We start from the raw sequence: 21187 nt of genomic DNA on the forward strand, positions 1-21187 counted from the left end.
TATAAATTAAAACTGGTTTAATTGAAAAAGAAGCCGCAAATTTAATATAATTATTTAGTTTGTTAATATTTAAAATTAATTATGTTTATTAATAATACATTTTTACAAATCTTTAGTTGATCATATTTCAAAACGTACAAATTTTTATTTTTGAACGATACGAAATATGCCAATCTGACAGACGACAGCTCTCGTTAAACGGGCTTTTTGGCGGGAAACGGGAACGGGACAGTTGCTTTCTTCATTGAATAATCTAAATAATTAATACGAAGTGGTGTTTTGTGGTTAATGATCGCATTAAGTTAGTCGGGAGACATTCGCGAGTGTTATTATATTGGAGTATTCAATAAACAAAGTGTATCTGCCTATTTTCGCTTCGTGTCAGGAAGCCGCTTCATAACTCAAAAGTTTATGCGGACTTTTGAGTTAATTCGTTTGGGGTTCGGAGTAGGAGTCTACTCCGAGGGTGGGGGCTTAGGTTTCATCATCATCACCTTTCATCATTTCATTAATCATCAAGAAAAAAAATACGTCAGACATGGCTGTATGGGCATAGTTCCCTTTGCCTTACCCTTCGGGGAAAACAAAAACAAAAAAAAAAAAAAAAAATCTCGTTAAACGTCAAAATCCGTGAATTGTTTGTTATGAATTTGTAGTAAATCCAAGGAAAAATATATTTCCTCTAATTAAAATATTCTCAAATCAATAAAAATGTGCACTTAATATATTTGGTGGATATCTGACATGATAATACAATAATTCGTGTGGAAATGGAGTTGCTACCGGCAGATCTATAATTTTGTTGTTTCTATGAGGAAAATCTACCAGTTATCGCCAAACTTATCACATTTGTACTCATATTTCATTTCATAACGTAAACTTTAAATAATTGTAAAATGTCGGCGTTACTGACTGCCGACTGGTTTCAGCTGGACTCCTATTACAGGTTTGTAATTAAAATTTTAGGACCATGTTTTTAAGTCACATAATACTCCTTTCATTATCTTAAATCAATCACAACTCTACTTATAAACTAATGTATATCCATAGATGCAGTTTTGTAGGAAAATAAAAATCCTAATTATTTACTTGTACATTATTAAAATATTATTTCCTTGCGCCTATGAACGCTCTTTGTTTATGATATTTTGTGCTTTTAAAGGTTTATAAGCAGGCACAAATTCATTGACCCATGTTTTTTATAATTCCAGGAAGTTCGACCTGTACACAATGGTGTGGGAGATGGACGAAGGGTTGGAGAACATGATAGTGAGCGGGGCTCCATATGGAGGTCCTATCGCTGTGGTACGAGACAGGAAGCAGTTCGTGAGAATCATGACCACGTCCAAACCTGTCATCACTATCTATAACTGTGTTGGGACTGTTATATCTAAAATTTTGGTAAGTTTGCATTCATTAAGTTAAATAATGACAGTGACATTCGACCAAACGGTTCAATCTAAAGGAAGATTTTTAAATGTAGGGATTTAGGTCACAATAGATCTGACAAGACAGAGGAGCTCAGTGGCGCAGCGGTTAACGCACTCGGTCTGCGATTGTTGAAGTAAAGCAACTTTCGCAAAGGCCGGTCATTGGATGGGTGACCACAAAAAAAAATATGTTTTCATCCCGAGCTCCTCCGTGCTTCGGAAGGCATGTTAAGCCGTTGGTCCCGGCTGCATTAACAGTCGTTAATAACCATCAATCCGCACTGGGCCCGCGTGATGGTTTAAGGCCCGATCTCACTACTCATCCATAGGGAAGGCCCGTGCCCCAGCAGTGGGGACGTTAATGGGCTGATGATGATGATGAGATCTGACAAGGTCGCAGTGATCTCACAGGCTGTATTCAGTTCGGCCCTCACAACTTTCAAATAATAATAATGTCAACAGTGACATTTAAAAAGTCGCATCATTAAACAAATTTTGTCACCACACTACTTTCTAAAATCACTTTTATTCCAATTTCACCATTGACATATTATAAAGCCTTCATATATTTACTAAGTATAACAATTCATATTGTATTTACTAAGTATAAAAACGCCAGCTATGTACTTATTTCTAAGTGTATACTAGTCTACTGTTATATTAGGTACTTGATTTTGTCTATTTTATTTTCTTTTTATAACTGGCATATTTAACACAAAGTGTGAACTGTTTGCAATCCTTTTGTAGTTTATTTGTCTTATGCTCTTTTCTGTGTGAAATAAATTGTTAAATAAATAATAATACTAATTATAATAATAAATAAAGAATTAATAATGTTATTATTCTAGTGGAACAGTGGAGCTCTGGTGCACATGGGCTGGTCTGACGGAGAGCAGCTACTATGTATACAGGAGAGCGGAGATGTTTTGATTTACGACATGTTTGGTGCCTACCAGCGGACTTTCAGCTTAGGGCAGGAAGTCAGGGATACCAAGGTATGTTTAGTAGTAATATATTTTGTACTTTTATATAATATTATATTTTTTTTGGTTAATTGCCCATTTATAGAATAAAAATATACCACTTTTTTTCAATACACTCATACACAGTGAGTGAAAGCAAAAACATATATTTCTCTCTAGTGTTTATTTTGTTTGAGGCAAAAACTATTTCACTATTATTATTAGACAAATAATAATAGTGATCTAAAAAAGCAATCTGATATATTTTTTTTAAATAATATATACTCATATTTTACCACAATCTCACCTGATAATAAGCGACAATGTGATCTAAGGTGGATCTTGCAAATAGTCTTATAGTTTATGTTACGTTATCTGTTATTGCGTGGACATAGGAAGGAAAATGAGCCTTAATTAAATTATGCTAAATTGCACATTACTTAGGTATGCAAGGCGCAGTTGTTCCCGAACCCACACGGGGTGGGGCTGGCGGTGATCACCACCACCAACCGCATGTTCCTGCTCAGCAACGTCGCCGAACCCAAAGTTAGATCCGTGCCGGACTTACCCCGTAAGTTCATAATCTTTACAAACAGATGTTCTCTTGCAAGCCCATCTGCAATGAGATCGGAAGTTTTTAACTGTTTACTATTGTTAGCACACACATATGCATGCATTGCTTACATCTTAACATCACCAGTTCAAATCTAATCTAAACCACTGAATTAGATTTTGTGAGTGTCATGTTTGGATCATAAGCAATTGATATCGCGTGATTTGTGGCTGGTTAATGACATTAGGCTCGTCCCCTATTGCATGGGACTTAACATAGCTGGTGAGGAATTGATGTATATTAGTATATGTATGGCTATGCTGTTACTATTGTTAACTATTTTACGCAGTTAGAAATAATTACTAATTTATCAGTGTAATGTGCAGGAGCCAACGAGCCCATAACATCATGGTGCGTGCTCAGCACGGGGCTCCGCAACTCGGCCGTGATCGGCTTCCTCGTGTGCAGAGACAAGGAGATCTACAAGTGTCAGCTTGGAGAGTCGCGCGCCGTGCTCATGGTATGTATATTTCATTAAAAATATAACAAAAGAAGAGAGTGCTCTGGCCGGTAGAACTTTGGATACGTATTCATAAGAATTCTCAACCTTCTAAGCTTCTCAACCTACTATAGCCCAGAATCATCAATAACAGTGGTCAAACGTCGTACTCATTGTTACTTAATTAGTAATTCAAATTCGCGAAAAAAGAAAAGTGAGATTCGTTTGTTCCTTTGTACCGTTACAAACGGTATTTATCATCTTAGACTGGCTTCTATTTCAAGATATATAATTTTGTAATTTATCTTTGACTAATTTTTCATTCGTATGAAGCATATTCGAACGAACAAACGAATCTCACTTTTCTTTTTTCGCGCATATTCGAACGAAAACGCGTCCAAAGCGCGACCGGGCTTAATACTTTTCTACGGTATATTCAAATAAGGCGAGTCCAGGGGATTTAAAAAGGCAATATCGAAGCAATTCATCTAAAAAAGCAATATTGTTGTATTGTTGTTGTTTGTATTCGGACATATGAGAGTAAGTGCGGAATGCAAACAATTGTCAAATAGCAATATTGCTTTCTTAGATGAGTTGCAATGTGGCCTTTTAGACGCCCAGTTCCCAGTAGCGGGACTTCTAAAAGCCAATTACGTTTATATGACCAAAATCGTGTCTGAAATAGGTTGAAATTTTAACAATACGCCTTTTATCATCATCATCACCAGCCCATTAACGTCCCCACTGCTGGGGCACGGGCCTTCCCTATGGATGGATAGGGAGATCGGGCCTTAAACCACCACGCGGGCCCACTGCGGATTGGTGGTTATTAACGACTGCTAATGCAGCCGGGACCAACGGCTTTACGTGCCTTCCGAAGCACGGAGGAGCTCGAGATGAAAACTTTTTTTTTGTGGTCACCCATCCTATGACCGACCTTTGCGAAAGTTGCTTAACTTCAACAATCGCAGACCGAGCGCGTTTACCGCTGCGCCACCGAGCTCCTCAACGACAACTCGCTCGTCAACGCCTTTTATAAATAATGTTAATACTACAATACTTTACATACACTTTCGCCCCGATTCCTGCAGACACATCCTAATTTTATTTTAAGTTATTGATTAATATAAAATTATGAAAGGGTTTTTAAATGTCTGCCTAAAATTGACGTGAGTTCTATTAATTTCATGCATATGGATTACTCGTCCCTTTCTTTTTCAGCGGATAAGATAATGACAGGTATAACTTAAAATAAAATTAGATGGTGTGTACGGTCACGAGCATTAATATGTATACACTTTGGTACCATGTCACACTAACTTTTTTGACAAATTGAACTGTAAGTCTCACTAAATGTCAAATATGTTAGTGCGACAGAGTCCTAAAGTGGGTACATTATATTGCTCATGACTGTACAGGAATCAGTATCATTGTTGGCGCATACCTTCACTACAATCCAAAACTATAAAGTCATGTCAAACTTCCAAATTATTACTGCCACAAAACAAGCAAGAATGAGATTACGGCAAACAAAAGGAGTCACTTTTTCTTTTCCAGCGTCCGGATATAAGCAACCCATACACCCAGATCCTGACAATGGTGCCGTCTCAGAACGGACGCCACGTGGCGTTGCTGACTGACTCAGGGTTCCTCTGGCTCGGCTCCTCCGACTTCAAGAGCAAATACTGCGAGATTGACACCGGGTACATCAAGCAGCCCAAGGAGCTTGTTTGGTGAGGCTTATTTTTATTTATTCACAAAGTTCTTGGGCGCTTAATACTATGGAAGATAGTGGCTTCGGTTGCTCTACTTCTGACTAATCAATAATCTTCTCACATGTCCGCTAAAGATCCACATCTTTTCCAACAAGATTGGTTACATAAGCCACATGCGAGCACATAAACATCGGAGTTGAAACAGTCGTCGTAGCCGAAATACGCTGGATAACATCATCAATCTCACGCGACTCATTGCAAATCTCCATCAAAAAAATACACAGGGAACAACAAGAACCATTTTCGATGTGGCCGTAACAATTGGTGGTTGGTTGGTTGGTTGGTGTGTTTTGTCTGATTCTTGAAATTTTAGTTCTGTGCAATAAAGTATATTTGATTTGATTTGATTTTGGTGACATTCAATTGTTTCTCTCAGTACAACTATAATAATAATGATAGGTACCTACATATACCCTTGGCAGTTCCAAATATTGTAGAATAAAGAAAAAATGCATGTTACAAAAAATGTTATTACTAAATAGGCAGTTTTTAATAACAGCCAAATGTACTGGGATTCTAAAAAAGCTACATTGTTGCAATTCATCTAAGAAAGCAATATTGCTATTTGACAATTGTTTGCATCAAGCACTTACTTTTATGATATGCGCAAATGTCAAAATGTAATATTGCTTTTTAGATTAATTGGTTTGATGTGGCATTTTTAACCCACCAGTTGACAACCCTAGTGGTGTAATGGCTTGTCCTCGGTAACCAGCTCCAAACTCGGTCGTCATAGGTAACCTAGTTTGGCCTCCAGTCTACAAGCCTAAGTAAATAACATAAATAGTATAGTAATACCTATACGTACATATACTACTACTGTATTTGATTATGTTTTTAGACGAAATCATCAATTTAATTTATTTATTTAAAGTTGAAATACTTTATTTTTTTTAATTTGCAATCATTTTTTACACAGGTGTGGATCGCAGGCGATAGTAGGCCATTGGGACGACACGATGGTCGTATACGGGTTCAATGGAAACGCGTACCCATACCCTTACGACGGACCCTTCCATATCATCCCTGAGATGGACTGCGTACGAGTTATATCAGGTACCAATTACATACATACACAGAGGTACATACATCGCAAGATGAACTAAGTACCCACACCTCACCGAGCTTTCTGTTAGACCAACGTGATAGGTGGTTGAGCCATAGCACCGTCCATAACGATCGATCCAACTGTTTTAGTGATTGCACTTGCTTGCTTCTATGCTGTTCTGGGAGCAAATAAAAAACATAGAAAACGTTCAGCTGCTTGTCATCCCGGGCATGTCGTAAAAACCGACAGAGGGATTGCGTCCTTTAACATTATGGACTAACATTATGGGCGATAGGCTGATCCCTTATCACCATAAGGTTCATCATATCCAGCTTACGACATCGTATCAACAGTGGCTGCAAGTTGTCTTTGATTACTTGTGGCTCTGCCCACCCCATTAGGGATTACGGGCGTGAGTTTATGTATGTATGTATGTATGCAAGTCCGGTATCGAGGATTGAACCGGCGCTCCCCGTTTGAAAACCAAACTGGTGAACCACAAGACCACAGTGACTTCAATACCAATTATAATACAAAAAATAAAGCTTTGAGAAAAAAGACCCACCACTTTCTAAGACTTAGTATGAAATGGTTATGGTAGTAAAAGTGATAAGAAAAGTATGGGTGAGTTAAAGTAAATGGTCTACTTCTCTCGTATTGAACAACCATCCAAATCCCTTAGCAACCATGCTGTTGGAAACCAGCAGTAGGGTGAAGAGGCTCAAGAGAATGAATGTTCTTGGGCACAAAAAAAATGGTGACATTGGTTGCTTTACTTCAAACAAACCAATAACAATGCAACAAATCTGATAAAAGTCTTGCGACTGATTGCAGATAAAAAGAACGAAAAAAAAAACTTCTCTCGTATGGGTTGTGGGATCAATGACCAACCTCATCAGCCATATTCAAACTGGATTGCTTTCTGTATTAAGTTTTTTTTTTTTTTTTTCAATCTAACCTAACCTACCCTCACTGAAGCACCGTGGTGGAATATCCTCCTCCAGCATTAAATATTCCCAGCTGTGAGACATATGTACATAGGCTGTTGTTATTAACTTATTGATTGTATGTTATTTCAGAGTCTACACACGAACTCATTCAAAAAGTACCAGTGGTTGTTGAAAAGATATTTAGAATAAACAGCGCAGCGCCCGGGTCCTATCTATTAGAGGCCTCTAAACAATTTCAAGTGAGCAATATAGCTTTTTTTTCTATACATTCTGACAGATAAAATTAATTAACTGAATGGGCAGCATTCTTTTTTTTCTCCCCAATATATGCGGGAAAATTGTTTTTTTTTTTTTTTATACATCAGTAGGAACATTTAAAAATACAGAATATCAAAGTTATTTTAAAGTATTTTAGAACATTATTTTTTGAGAAAATACCCTTGTGTGTGCTGTGTTATGTGATTATGTGACTAGTGAGAATTAAGGCCCTCGAGTACGCCCCGCCTTTTTTGTAATGGGTCACTTTCTTATCACGGTAAACTATGTGCTATTCATTCCGAAGCCAGCAAAAGTTTATTATTTTTGAGTTACCATACTTCATTCATCTTAGAGCTAATGGAGCTGTAGATTCTCTTATTGATAACTTGTTACTCTGATCACTACGTTAGGGATTATAAACTTTTTTTAAGTTCTAGCTGTCCGCTCGGAATTTCATGGTTCTAACTGTAAAAATTACAGAGTTTCATACAAGTTTTTAAACCCTCAGGGGTTGAATTAATCAAAATCCCGTCTTAGAACACCTACATAATAAATTGCCCTAAAAGGAACCCACAAGCAAAATTTGAGACTCCTAGCACATATGGCATCGGAAGGCAAGATGGGAAACCACTGCCCTATTTTTCCCTAAAAATGTAGCATGGAAAATGCTTCACCGACAAGAGCGTGGCTTTTAAATTAATGATGATGAGCACATATGGAGCTGGGATTTCGTGATGAGTGTGTTAGGCTGTGACGCTTCCTTTTTATATCATACTAGCGACCCGCCCCGGCTTCGCCCGGGTGCAATGCTGAGGAAAAAATGAAATTATTTACGACATCACATTAAAAACCTCAAAAATAACAGTATTTCTCCACTATTTAATGGATGTTATTATACATATAAACCTTGCTCTTGAATCACTCTATCTATTAAAAAAAACCGCATCAAAATCCGTTGCGTAGTTTTGAAGATTTAAGCGTACATAGGGATATAGGGACAGAAAAGGCGACTTTGTTTTATACTATGCAATGATAGATATATTGAGAAGAAGCTGATATTCGCCCACGCCGCAACTTATGCTGAGCGAGGTCCTTTTATTCCGGACTCCACCGCAGCTCCATCGGGCCGTCAGTGCGTTGCATTTAGAATACTTAGTTTTATTAGTTTTATTGTTTTTATGATTTTGGTTTGTTTTTCTTTTTGTTTTGGTATATTTTTTTTGTCTATGTACTTATTGATTTCCGTGTGGTTTCTGTCCTGTGTTAAATGTAATGTACCTGTCTGTGTCTGTGGTGTCCGGAAGTAATAAATGTTTCTTTCTTTCTTTTCTTTCTATATTTTAATATTGTTTTTCGTTCCAGAAACGCAGCCACAGAGCAGACGAGTACATCCGCCTAGTGAAGCCAGACCTCTCGAACGCGGTGCAAGACTGCATAGACGCCGCTGCCTTCGAATTCAGTCCCGACGTTCAGAAGATGCTGATCCGCGCGGCTCAGTTCGGCAAGGGCTTCATCATAGACCCAGTACTGACCGACCACTATGTCAAGACCTGTCGCTGGTTGAGGGTGCTGAATGCGATTAGGGATCCCAAAGTCGCTATTCCGCTTACTTTCTTGCAGTATCCTTTTGTAATACACTGTTATGTTTGGTAAAGTTTGCTGTGTTCACGATGTGAGTTTTCACACCAACCGTAGCTTGTATTTTTTACTGGTCACGGGATAATGACGACCGTTTTATTTTTTTTTATTATCGGCAGACTAACTCGCTTTCTCCAAAATTGAACAGGTAAATACTTCCAGGTGACTTAGGACGTTAAGAATCAGTATGGAAGTAAATAGGGCAGTTTCCAACTAGTCAAAACACCAACCCGCAGTGGAGCAGCGTGGCCTATAAGCGGAAAGTATACAGGTTGTTTATGTTTTAAGTGTTTGGATGAGATATGTTTTACTTGCAATCAATGAATGAGCTTGGATAAGGACGCCATTTGCCATGTACTTAATTAAGAGACTTTTTGTAATTATTTCTTTTTATTTTGGTGCAATAAAGTGTATTTGTATTGTATTGTATGAAACTTTTTAGCCCAATAGTATTCCTTGACCACACCACAGAGTACAGAACCTAGGTGAGCGCGTGCTACTAGACCGGTTGATCTGGCGTCGCCTGCACTGCCTGGCCGGCCACATCGCCTCCTACCTGCAGATCAAGGAGGGCCACACCAGGGTGTTGTCACACTGGGCTTGCTATAAGGTAAACTTTGAAATCGTCGCCTTGAAGTGCAAACCACGTAAGCGCATTTTTAAAACATCACACTCTGATGTGATTTGTGTGAGGGTATGCGTGTGAAAGGTGTGAGTGCTAAGAATACGACTGACAGAGAGGAATGGAAGAGGAATACACGTTATGTCGACCATACATAGAGTGGGATATGTGCAGGAGCATGATGACATTGTGTTGCGATTTTCTTATGCATTATGATAACTGACATCCCATAAACAAATACACTTACATTCGCCAAGGAGTTTTTCTAAAAACCGTGTCCGAACCGTGTTGTAATTACTTATACGTCGTGCAGATAGTATAAGAACCGTGGAAGCCCAGTTGGTAGAACGCTTGCCTCTTTGAGGTCGCAATTTCGAATCCAACACAACCAATTATTGTCAAATTTGTTTTCGAATTCATGTTTGGGTCATAAATGATTAACAAGTGCTCAGCGGTGAAGGAAAACGTCCGAAACCGTGTGAGGAAACCGACATTCCCGAGACTTGCATTTTAGAAGGTGTGTGACTTAACCTGTTTTGGGCTGGTTTTCCCTTCGCGGGTTGGAAGGCCAGACAGGCAGTCGCTTCTGTAAAAAACCGGACCTGTCAAATCTTCAGATTAGGTAAGCGGACCCTGTTAAAAACAGGGTAATGCTGGAGGGATGTAGATTGTAGAAGTGCGTCCCCTCTAATTAAGATGATGATTAGGGCTTTTCAAATAAAATGCAATATCGATTGAACAGTGTCGTTAATGCCGTCGTTTGTGAAAAGATGCGCCGCGGACATTTTTTTACAGAAATTGGTTGTCTATATGTTGTACGAGGTTATATGATAAGGAATAATACTACGAATAGAACGGCAAGTCTCCGCTCCCCCTAGCGGCTGAGCTAGAGTCACACAGAAATGAGCGTGTACGATAACGCCAAAGTGTAGTGCCTGTGTAAAACGTGGTGTTTTGTATGAAGTGTCCGGGGTGTGACTATGGTTACGTTGTATATTTCTGTGTGATCTACTATGGTCTTACAATATCATCAGGTGACCCAGCCGCACCTAGACAACGAGAGCGCGGCGCGCGAGATCGGTCAAAAGCTCCGCAACGTGCCGGGCGTGTCGTACGCCACCATCGCGATGAAGGCCGCCGAGAAGGGACGCAAGTCGCTTGCCATCAAGGTAACCACATATCAAAAAAAATATGAAAAAAATAAATATTATTAAAAGAAACCGAAAACATACACAAACTATAATGTATAATAATGAATGTGTAATGTATATGTATATCATGAGGTCTATGAGAAGCTTTAATACTTCCTATAGAAAAGACTCCGCCCGCATCCGAGATTGGAGCCGGCTTGCTCTACCATAAAAACTGTAATGTAAAGCTAATCCGAAGCCTTGTCTAGAATAAGGTATTTGACTGGGTCAAAGATAAATTTTCGAATTTTATTTATGGATTAAGTTTCAATGAGTACGACGTTTGAACGCTTTTATTGGTGACGCCACAGGACGTTATTTCCATAAAAACTCCAAAGGAAACTTTCGTTTTGGCGTTTCGTAATAAGTATATCATTTGAAGTGAAGTGACTAGGTTGTCAAGTAACATATTTCTCTTCTTCTTCTGTCGTGTGGGTTGTGAAGTGGATTACCAACCTCAGCAGCCCTGGTGTCAGGGTTATTATTGAGCCACCAAAGGCCCCTGACATTACTCATGTAACGACTACGTACTTACCAGTAAGTAGTAACCGGGACCAACGGCTTAACGTGACTTCCGAAGCACGGATCATCTTACTTTTGGACAGTCATGTGATCAGCCTGTAATGTCCTAACCAAACTAGGGATCACAAAGTTATTTTTGTGGTATGTCCCCACCGGAATTCCAACCCGGGGCCTCCGGATCGTGAGCACAACGCTCAACCACTGGACCACGGATGCCGTTAGCATAATTCTTAGAGTTGTCACTTGCTAGCCTCCATAATCCTCTGAGACGACGCCCTGAGCCGAGGTTCGCGCCCAACTGGGCACCCTCAGACCTGTTGTCTTAAACGTTGTACCGGGTGAGAGCCTTCAGCGCTCCCCATTAGTCCGGCCAAGTAGTTAATGCCATCTGCGGCAAATCTACAATAAGTCACGTCAAAAAAAAACTAGTCTCCATAAAACAAAAAATCGAATTGCTCTTCATTAGTTTTAGTTTACAGCCAACGACAAGAAGTCTCTTCTATCAAGAAGACGTTTCTTCTATGATATAGATGCGTCTAGTTTCATATTAACCTTATTTGTGTCCAGATCTTAGAGTACGAAACCCACAGCAAGTTGCAAGTGCCGCTGCTGCTAGCGTTAGGAGAGGGGCCGACTGCCCTGCTGAAGGCGACGGCGAGTGGCGACACCGACCTGGTGTACACCGTGCTGCTGCACCTTAAGGAGAAGATGGGCAAACATGAGTTTGAGGTGAGGAAATGTTGGTGATAATCTTATTAGTTATTACTAATTCTTCATAATATTTATTATCATCTATCAAAAATCGAAATCCGTTTTATATTTGACAAGTTAAATTAAATTAACCTTTATAGGTACGAGTCATCATCTCCGTAGCATTATTCCGTTTTTCAAGGGTCCGTTTACCTAACTTGAAGATTTGACAGGTCCGGTTTTTTACAGAAGCGACTGCCTGTCTGACCTTCCAACCCGCGGAAAACCAGATCAATACAGGTTAGGTCACATACCTCCGAAAATGCATTTCTCTGGAATGTGGGTTTCCTCACGATGTTTTCCTTCACCGCCGAGCACGTGATAATCATGTTAATAATATTGAATTTACTTATATTGAAAAAATTGTCTGGTTACTAAATCTAATAAATCTAAGTCGTGTATATTAAATATTATTATATAATATTAAATATATCCTGTACTCAAATGTTGCCTGGTAAAGGTTGCTTCTTAGCAATGCCGTATTGTACTCTTTCTATTTATCTTTTTTTATTATTTCCTATGTGTGCAATAAAGTATTTGTTTGCATTTCCTCCACAGCTGACCATCCGAAGCTTCCCGCTGGCGCATGCGCTGTATATAAAGTACTGCGCGAGCCACAACCGCGAGGCTCTGCGCAAGGTGTATGTGCAAGAGGACGACTTCCACGGACAAGCCGCCACCCACATCAGGGACGCCATAGACCAAACTAACCCGGGCAGTGCCGAGGCCTCGCTTATATCCGCCCGGGAGTGCTATAAGAAGGGCAAGAATGACTTGGGTAAGATACGATAAACTTTTTACTATAATACACGTATGGATACAATGTGTTTTGATCCATATTTTGTTCCACATATTTTTTTATTTTTGCAAAATTATTATATAAAAAAATACGTTTATTACCTTTACAAATATTATTTGCGACAGTAGTATGCAGATGTTAGAAAATTATTTAGGTTTCAAAAAGATAGAATCCAAACTACATCATCCCTTACTATCCAGGTATCTACCACCAGATTAATATAGACACTAAAAGGTATGGTCATAATTATGGGCCAACCAACCCAACCCAATTGGGTAGATTCCTAGGTCAAAGATAAATTATGAAATTCCGATTATTAATAAAAGAACGTTTTGTCACCTTTAGATCTGTCTTTATTTAATAATTGGAATTTCATATTACTGCAGTAATACATATACATATATTACGCATTGTGTGATAGATAATGCTCTTTTAATTTAGCTTTGAAAGAAGCAACAGGGGGGTTAAAATGGCCACATCGAAGCAATTCATCTAAGAAAGCAATATTGCTATTTGACATTTGTTTGCATTACGCACTTACTTTTATATGCGCAAATGTCAAATTGGGTAGTTTCCTAGGTCAAAGATATATTATGAAATTGTAATTACTAAATAAAGCCAGATCTTAAGGTGACAAAAAACGTTTTCTTTCTTCTTTTTAACTTATTTATGAATTTTTATAAAGAAAAATGTAATAATAAGTGCGACATTTAGTCACGATTTTCTATGACGTCACAGGTTGTTTTTTTCATACTAATTTCGTGTTTTGACGTTTAGTAAAAAGTAACTGATTTGACTAGTTGGGAACTACCCTATTGCAATGTTGCTTTCTTATATGAATTGCTTCGGTGTGGCCATTTTAACCCCCCCTGATGGACGTTCTCTAATATATATCTACAGGAGTATCAATATGCGAGGACGCGCGCAAGCTGTGCAAGCAGCAGTCGAGCCTGCAAGAGACGTACGGCGAGAGCTTCATCGGGCTCTCGCTGCATGACACTGTGCAGAAACTACTGCTTCTGGGAGAGGTGAAGCTCGCGGACAAGCTGCGGTCCGAGTACCGGATGCCGGATAGAAGGTAGGCATAATACCGCCTACCCGCCTCCTTTTTGTAGCGCTTCGGGGATGTTTGCGGAGTATCAGATCGATGGTTTCGAAGCGATCTTACGCAAAAAAACTGACTCCCTCACCAGGGTGAGAAACAGCCCCAACAGCATCCTGAAGACATTAAAAATAATAATAAAGTTTATTGAGGTAAAACCAACGACACACATACATTTACAACAATTTACAACATTAAAATATACACACATCAATATTTAGTTGGAAAACATAAAGGTATATGGGTACCGCAGCTCACCAAAAAAGGCCAGAGTTCAGTGAAAATTTACCCAGAGGACAACACTGATTTGAAATAACCAAAGATTTTTGTCAGCATAACATAGGCAAAAAGCCAACATCACGCGGTATTCCCAGGCGGTCACCCATCCAAGTACTGACCGCGCCCGACGTTGCTTAACTTCGGTGATCGGACGAGAACCGGTGTCGTCAACGTGGTATGAACGTTGGCAACAATACATCTAAATAATACGTACCCTTGCCTAGAAATGACATGTGTTGTATATTATATCATAATAAAACTACGGTGGTGAGGGAAGTCACGCGCTTAGTAAATTTAGAGTGCGGCCTCGACTACAGCGGTTAGCAGCCGACATACGGCAGCGACTACCAAGCACTCGGAGTCGTTCCCAGTTACATAACGTCGAAAACGGCTCCACATAATACTTAATATTGCACCAAAAGGGTATTTGACTGGGTCAAAGATAAATTAAAACACATAATAACGGGTTCTTACCGCGTTTAAAGCAGGGATATGAGACTCTAGGGATAGGGAGTCTCATATCCCTGGACTCCCTATGCTTTAAACGCGGTAAGAACTCGTTATTATGTGTTTTAATTATGATAATAACCGCGTATATTTAAAACAATTTACAAAGATAAATTATAAAATGCCAATCAAGAAATATAAGCCAGTCAAAAATGTTCAAAAATCAATCTCATATTACTTTTCGACTTATATTCGAATTATATTTATGAATTAAGTAACAATGAGTACGACGTTTGACCGCTTTTATTGATGACGTCACAGTACAGTATATCTATACAAAAGCTAAAGAAAACTTTCGTTTTGACAGTTCGTAAAAAGTGTCTCATTTGACTAGGTTTTCAAGTATCCTAAAACGAGAAATGGCAATAATACCAACAACCAACCAATAATGGCAACCTCAGTTACATTTTACAGCTATTTCTCCCAAAGTGAGGGATGGCTAATATAATTAAAGATGACAGGAGCAAATGCTACAAATGGACGCGTAGCTATTGGCTTATGCTGAGTGACGTTCTTTTATTTAGTACGCCTAATTTGCTTTTTTATCTTGATGTTTCTTTCAATCGCTCCGCTCACACCACGCGCTCGCTGCCAGCTGTTTTCGAGGCCACTGCGTAATGCATGTGGATCTAATTATAACTTCTACCTACGTTATATTTGGCACGCGACAATCAGTGTATGATAATCTAACGTAATGGAAAGCAAGTTTCGTACATTATCTTGTTGCTAGGCCACTACTCGTGTGTATAAAGCTATTGTTACTAACTAGCGAAAATGTGAGGACTTCGTTTAACCACCTTTAGCCAGAGATAAAAAAATATCTTAGGGGTTAAAAAGGCCACATTGAAGCAATTCATCTAAAACAGCCATATTACAATTTGACATTTGCGCATATACAGGGTGTTAGTGACATCGTAACGAAAACTTTGAGGGTTGATTGAGGCCATGATTCTGAGTTGATATCAAGTGGAATTTTCCGTCGCAAAAGTATGGAACTGAAAATAATAAAAAAAAAACACAAAAATTTTCATGAATATTCCGACTGAAAATTCCACTTGATATCAACTCAGAATCATGGTCTGAACCATCCCCCTCAGTATTCGTTACGATGTCACTAACACCCATACCTATTTGTATGGCTACCGTATGTACTTGTATGGGGTGTAAGTGACATCGTAACGAATACTGAGGGGGATGATCCAGCTGATTATTCTGAGGTAATATCAAGTGGAATTTTCCATCGCAAAAGTATAGAATTGAAAATAATTTAAAAATACTAAAAGAAAATCATTAATTTTGCGACGAAAAATTCCACTTGATATTAACTCAGAATCATGGTCTGAATCATCCCCCTGAGTATTCGTTACGATGTCACTAACAGCCTGTATATAAAACTAAGCGCGCAATGTCAACAAAATGTCAAACAGCAATATTGCTGTTTCAGATGAATTGCTTCAATGTGGCGTTTTTACCCTCCCAGGCTTCTATATCCAAGCCTAGAAAATGTTGTTGTAGATATTGCGTTCTCTCTCTCTTTCTCAAGGAGTCTGCATAACAGATATGCAGACTTTCCTTTTTATTTTTCTTCTTTTATTAGACATATATATTTTATATAAGTATCTATTTTAGGCATATTCTATTCGCCGCATTAGCTCATTATTCATTCTTATAAGTAAATAATGATGTAATATTTTATTTGGTCTAGCAGAAAACTCGGTGAGATGTGGATACTTAGTTCACATTACGATGTTGTACCTCTGACTACCCCAATTGCGATATCGTGAGCTTATGTTATGTTATGAGCTGCTTTAAACCAGTTGGTTTAAAGCAGCGCACTCAAATCTTTTAATTAACACAATAAAAATATTTTATTTTCTACACTTCAGATACTGGTGGCTAAGGATCTTGATACTAGCAGAGAGGAGCGAGTGGGGTGAACTGGACAAGTTCTCCAAGTGGAAGAAGTCTCCAGTGGGATACGAGCCATTTGTGGACGCGTGTCTTAAACATAACAAGAGCGATGAAGCCCTCAAGTACCTGCCGCGGTGCCGAGACGATATCAAGGTCAAATATTATGTTAAGGCTGGGTGAGTAAATGCTTGTTAATGATTGTTTTATTGAACAGCCTCCGTGGTCTAGTGGTTAGAGCGTAAGGCTCACGATCTGGGGGTCCGGGTTCGATTCCCGATGGGGACATTGTCGAAATCACTTTGTGAGACTGTCCTTTGTTTGGTAAGGACTTTTCAGGCTTGAATCACCTGATTGTCCGAAAAAGTAAGATGGTTCCGTGCTTCGGAGGGCACGTTAAGCCGTTCGGCTATTAGCCGTAAAAACACCTCCACCAACCCGCATTGGAGCAGCGTGATGGAGTATGCTCCATACCCCCTCCGGTTGATTGAGGGGAGGCCTGTGCCCAGCAGTGGGACGTATATAGGCTGTTTATGATATGATGATTGTTTTATATGGTGCATTTGGTCCTTATTTTCGTTTTAAAAACTTTATCAATGTACGAAGTTTTAATAACAAAACACTAGGTACCTATTCAGCTGTTTATATCTCAGGAGACAAAAAAAGTACAGCGGGGTTAAAATACCACATCGAAGCAATTCATCTAGAAAAGCAATATTGCTATTTGACATTTGTTTGCATTGCGCACTTGCTTTTATATGCGAAAATGTCAAATTGCAATATTGCTTTTTTTGATGAATTGCTTAGATGTGGCCTTTTTAACCCACCAGTTGACAACCCTAGTGGTGTAATGGCTCGTCCTCTTGACGGTGTTCAAGGGGGTTGGTGAAGCCAAAGGAATTTTGAAATAAAAAAGATATTTTCAATTAACTAGGGTTTAGAGATTTTTTCACCAACCCGCAGTAGAACACCGTGGCGGAATATGCTCCATCTCCCCTAATCGATGATGAAAATCCTATGCTCAGCAATGAGAATTATATGAGTAGACTGTTTATTTCAATGGTGCAGTCTTGATAACTTGCTTAAAGAAATCCCCTTAGGTGAAACAAAACTACCTACACCAAAATTTACTTAATTTAATTTATTTTATTACGTTCGAACCCTGGTATCGGACTTGCACCAATAAGTTATTAATTTTCACTAACACAGTTGACTTGACCATTATAGATGGCGATACGGCTCACTACCTATCACGTTGATCTAACGGAAACCTCGGTGCAGTGTAGGTACTTAGTTCATTTTAGGATGGGTGTACCTACCCCAATTGGGTTGTAGTCGTGAGCTAATGTTATGTACTTTTCCTTTCAAGGTTCTACGAGGAGGCCGCACAAGTAGCGTTCGAGCAGAAGGACGAGGGAGCATTAGCGTTTGTACAGAGCAAGTGTCCTATCAGGGAGACCCTCAAACAGGAACGCATCGCCGCGCTCATCGAACAACTCGCCACCAGGAAGTAATTTGGTAACTGGGGAGTTAAAAAGGCCACATTTAAACAATTGGATAGTTTCCTAGATCAAAGATAAATTATGAAATTCTGGTTACCAAATAAACACAGGTCTATGTTGTTTTAGTTTTCCCCGATGGGCAAGGCAAAGGTAACTATGCCCGTACAGCCATGTCTTATGTATATTTTTTTCTTGATGATGATTAATGAAATGATCAAAGGTGATGACGATGAATGATGAAACCTAAGCCCCCACCCTCGCAGCAGACTCCTACTCCGAACCCTAAACGAATTAACTCAAAAGTTCGCTTAAACTTTTGAATTATAAAGCGGCTTGTTGTCACGAAGCGAAAATAGATAGGAACACTTTGTTTATTGAATATTCCGATGTAATAACACTATCGCGAATGTTTTCCGACTAACTTAATGCGATCATTAACCACAAAAAACCACTTCGTATTAATTATTTAGAAATGGTTATTCAATGAAGAAAGCAACCATCCCGTTTCCGTTCCCACCAAAAAGTCCTATGTCTGAAGGTGACAAAAAACGTTTTTCCTTTTTCTATTTAACTTATTTATGAATTTTAAAAAAGAAAAATGTCTTAATTAGTAGGACATTTTGTCACGTTTTTCAATAACGTCACAGGTTGGTTTTTCATACAAATTCCATAGTCATTTCGTGTTTTGACGTTTACTAAAAAGTAACTGGTTTGACTAGTTGGAAACTACCCTATTCGTCTAAAAAGCAATAATGTAATTTGACATTTGCGCATATAAAAATGCGCAATGTCAAATAACAATATTGCTTACTGGGATGAATTGCCTGAATACCTATAGCCTTTTTAATCCCCCTGATGTTTCTAACAAGTTTATATTGAGTACTAGCTTTGTGTAAAGTTCAATTCACACGAGCGGTAACAATCCAAGAGCGTTCTCAGCCAAGAAACGGGAGATTTTATGTAACCGCTGTTATGAATACGTGAAAAATAATCCCTATTAATATTATAAATGCAAAAGTAATTGTCTTTCCTACTTTTTCACGCCTTAACCGCTGTTCACACATCCCGCAAATTACTCTCTAAAAAGGTGAAAACAGGACAAAACTGCGGGTGAAAGGCTATTAAATAATAATACTAATTCTATTGGTTCAAATATCCGTCGATATGCGGTCAAAGGGTACATACAACCTGGAACATTCCAAAACCCTGCTCCCAGAACGCTCCCGCATCGCCTCTGTATATTAAGATACATGAACCAGAGAGGTAAAAACGTCAGAAATGTCTAAATAGGTTTATTATTGCAAGTTCTTATTCACGTAATAAAAATGAACATAAAAATATGTAAAGACTCCTTTGTGATACACTGCTAATTTCTCCCTCGTTTAAAAAAAAAACATGTTTAATCAACTAAGAAAATATTTATATTGATTCTAAGATAATTATTATGTAAGGACTGATTACTGTAGAATAACGTTACCTATTTATATATAAGCAAATTGCAAAATTATATAGCTTTATTAAGTAAAAAATAAATAAAACAAGTGATACGGTTGCAGTTGTTTTAATCATTTTATTATCGACACGGAGAGACATAGTATGACACATCAAATCACTTAAAAGCCTACTAAATTAGGTATAATTATCGACAAACCATCTAAGCGTGTTATGTCGCGTAACTAACGGAATTACTTACAATTACCAATTAAAACCAACACTTAGAATTTTCATTACTTTTTTTTCTCGAAGTGATGTAAGACTCTTGTAAGTATGTGATGTGTTGGAGCACAGTTTAAAATTAGTTATATTAAAATGTGATGAAAACAAGAATACAAGTTTCGCCAGTAAAATGATTGAATTCGTATAGAGTTCACAACCGTTAATGGAATCTACATTTTTGAAAAAACCTTTGCTGTCTGTAAATAACAAGAAATAGGGAAACATTTCGTAGGGTTCACTCGGTGCCCAATCTTAAAAGTACAAAACCTGTAGCGTTAAAGTCCTGTCACTAAAGATCAGTTGAGATTCGAAATGGGCAATATTTCGCAAAAGGTTACTCAATAAACTGCTTCGAAAGATCAAAATGACTTCAACTAGCTCTCTGATATCTCTCATTTGCAGCAACCGTCATCTAAGCTCAATACTGAAGGGCACCGAACACAATAATCAAACAAAATACAAAATCACACTCGGTGTACATCTTTTAATACGATCGGGGATCCGCTTCATAGACTTATAATATGCATTATAATTCTTCTCTCGTATGGATTGTGAGATCACTGATCAACCTCTTCAACGTTGGTATCAGGGTTGTTATAGCAGGTTATTGTCGATTATAATTGTTAAGAGAAAGTGCCAATACACAAGGCCAAGCGTAAGTTTTAGAAAGGGGATGACAATCTTGTAGAACCATGCGTTACCCGTTGTATTTCTCTGCCTTCCTATGACAGAATATTGGCAGTTGAATCTTGTAAAATGAATGAAACGGACCCCTAGACTCCAATTAAGCTGCCGTCCACTATATCAGTATACCTGCTCCGCAAGCGATACCTTCAAACACCCTGCGTTAATGACAAATATCAACATTTCTTTATTAAACTCCTTCCCTTCACAAACCTACCGCCTACTCAACATTGAAAATTGGTCATTTCATTACTTATAATTGACGATAACCACAGATCCAATGAATTTAAATAAAATTCAAATAATCCGACATGACATTAACAATTCTGTGAATAAATACTATGTAAATCAAAACTTTAGTAACGCATTAGGAGTTTGTTAGTTTGTATGAGCACAGCACAATGATGTACAGTCATGAGCAATATAATGTACCCACTTTAGGACTCTGTCGCACTAACATATTTGACAGTTAGTGAGACTTACAGTTCAATTT

At 38.5% G+C, this 21187-nt stretch overlaps 1 protein-coding gene and 1 non-coding gene across 2 annotated transcripts; one reads left to right on the plus strand and one right to left on the minus strand.

The window, feature by feature from the left end:
• The first annotated feature begins 607 nt into the window (after nucleotides 1–607).
• Nucleotides 608–20183, plus strand: LOC126370041 (vacuolar protein sorting-associated protein 16 homolog). The gene is made up of 16 exons (XM_050014681.1): nucleotides 608–946; nucleotides 1212–1401; nucleotides 2279–2425; nucleotides 2837–2963; nucleotides 3332–3465; nucleotides 5002–5177; nucleotides 6139–6275; nucleotides 7347–7456; nucleotides 8838–9094; nucleotides 9585–9723; nucleotides 10770–10904; nucleotides 12015–12176; nucleotides 12756–12975; nucleotides 13897–14074; nucleotides 16771–16971; nucleotides 18162–20183. Exons 1-16 carry the CDS (start codon nucleotides 897–899, stop codon nucleotides 18304–18306), a joined length of 2508 nt encoding a protein of 835 aa, XP_049870638.1. The 5' UTR covers nucleotides 608–896; the 3' UTR covers nucleotides 18307–20183.
• Nucleotides 14448–14566, minus strand: LOC126370498 (5S ribosomal RNA). The gene has a single exon (XR_007566889.1). It is a non-coding gene; the product is annotated as a 5S ribosomal RNA (ribosomal RNA).
• Nucleotides 20184–21187: the final 1004 nt, after the last annotated feature.

This window comes from Pectinophora gossypiella, chromosome 10, assembly GCF_024362695.1.
Source record: "Pectinophora gossypiella chromosome 10, ilPecGoss1.1, whole genome shotgun sequence".
NCBI lineage: Eukaryota > Metazoa > Arthropoda > Insecta > Lepidoptera > Gelechiidae > Pectinophora > Pectinophora gossypiella.

Excerpts from the sequence above, each read along its gene's own strand:
- LOC126370041 (XM_050014681.1), top strand. The coding sequence starts at position 897 with ATGTCGGCGTTACTGACTGCCGACTGGTTTCAGCTGGACTCCTATTAC. Across the intron at positions 2,964-3,331 it reads ATCCGTGCCGGACTTACCCC|GAGCCAACGAGCCCATAACA; the intron begins GTAAGTTCATAA and ends TGTAATGTGCAG. Across the intron at positions 14,075-16,770 it reads TACCGGATGCCGGATAGAAG|ATACTGGTGGCTAAGGATCT; the intron begins GTAGGCATAATA and ends TCTACACTTCAG.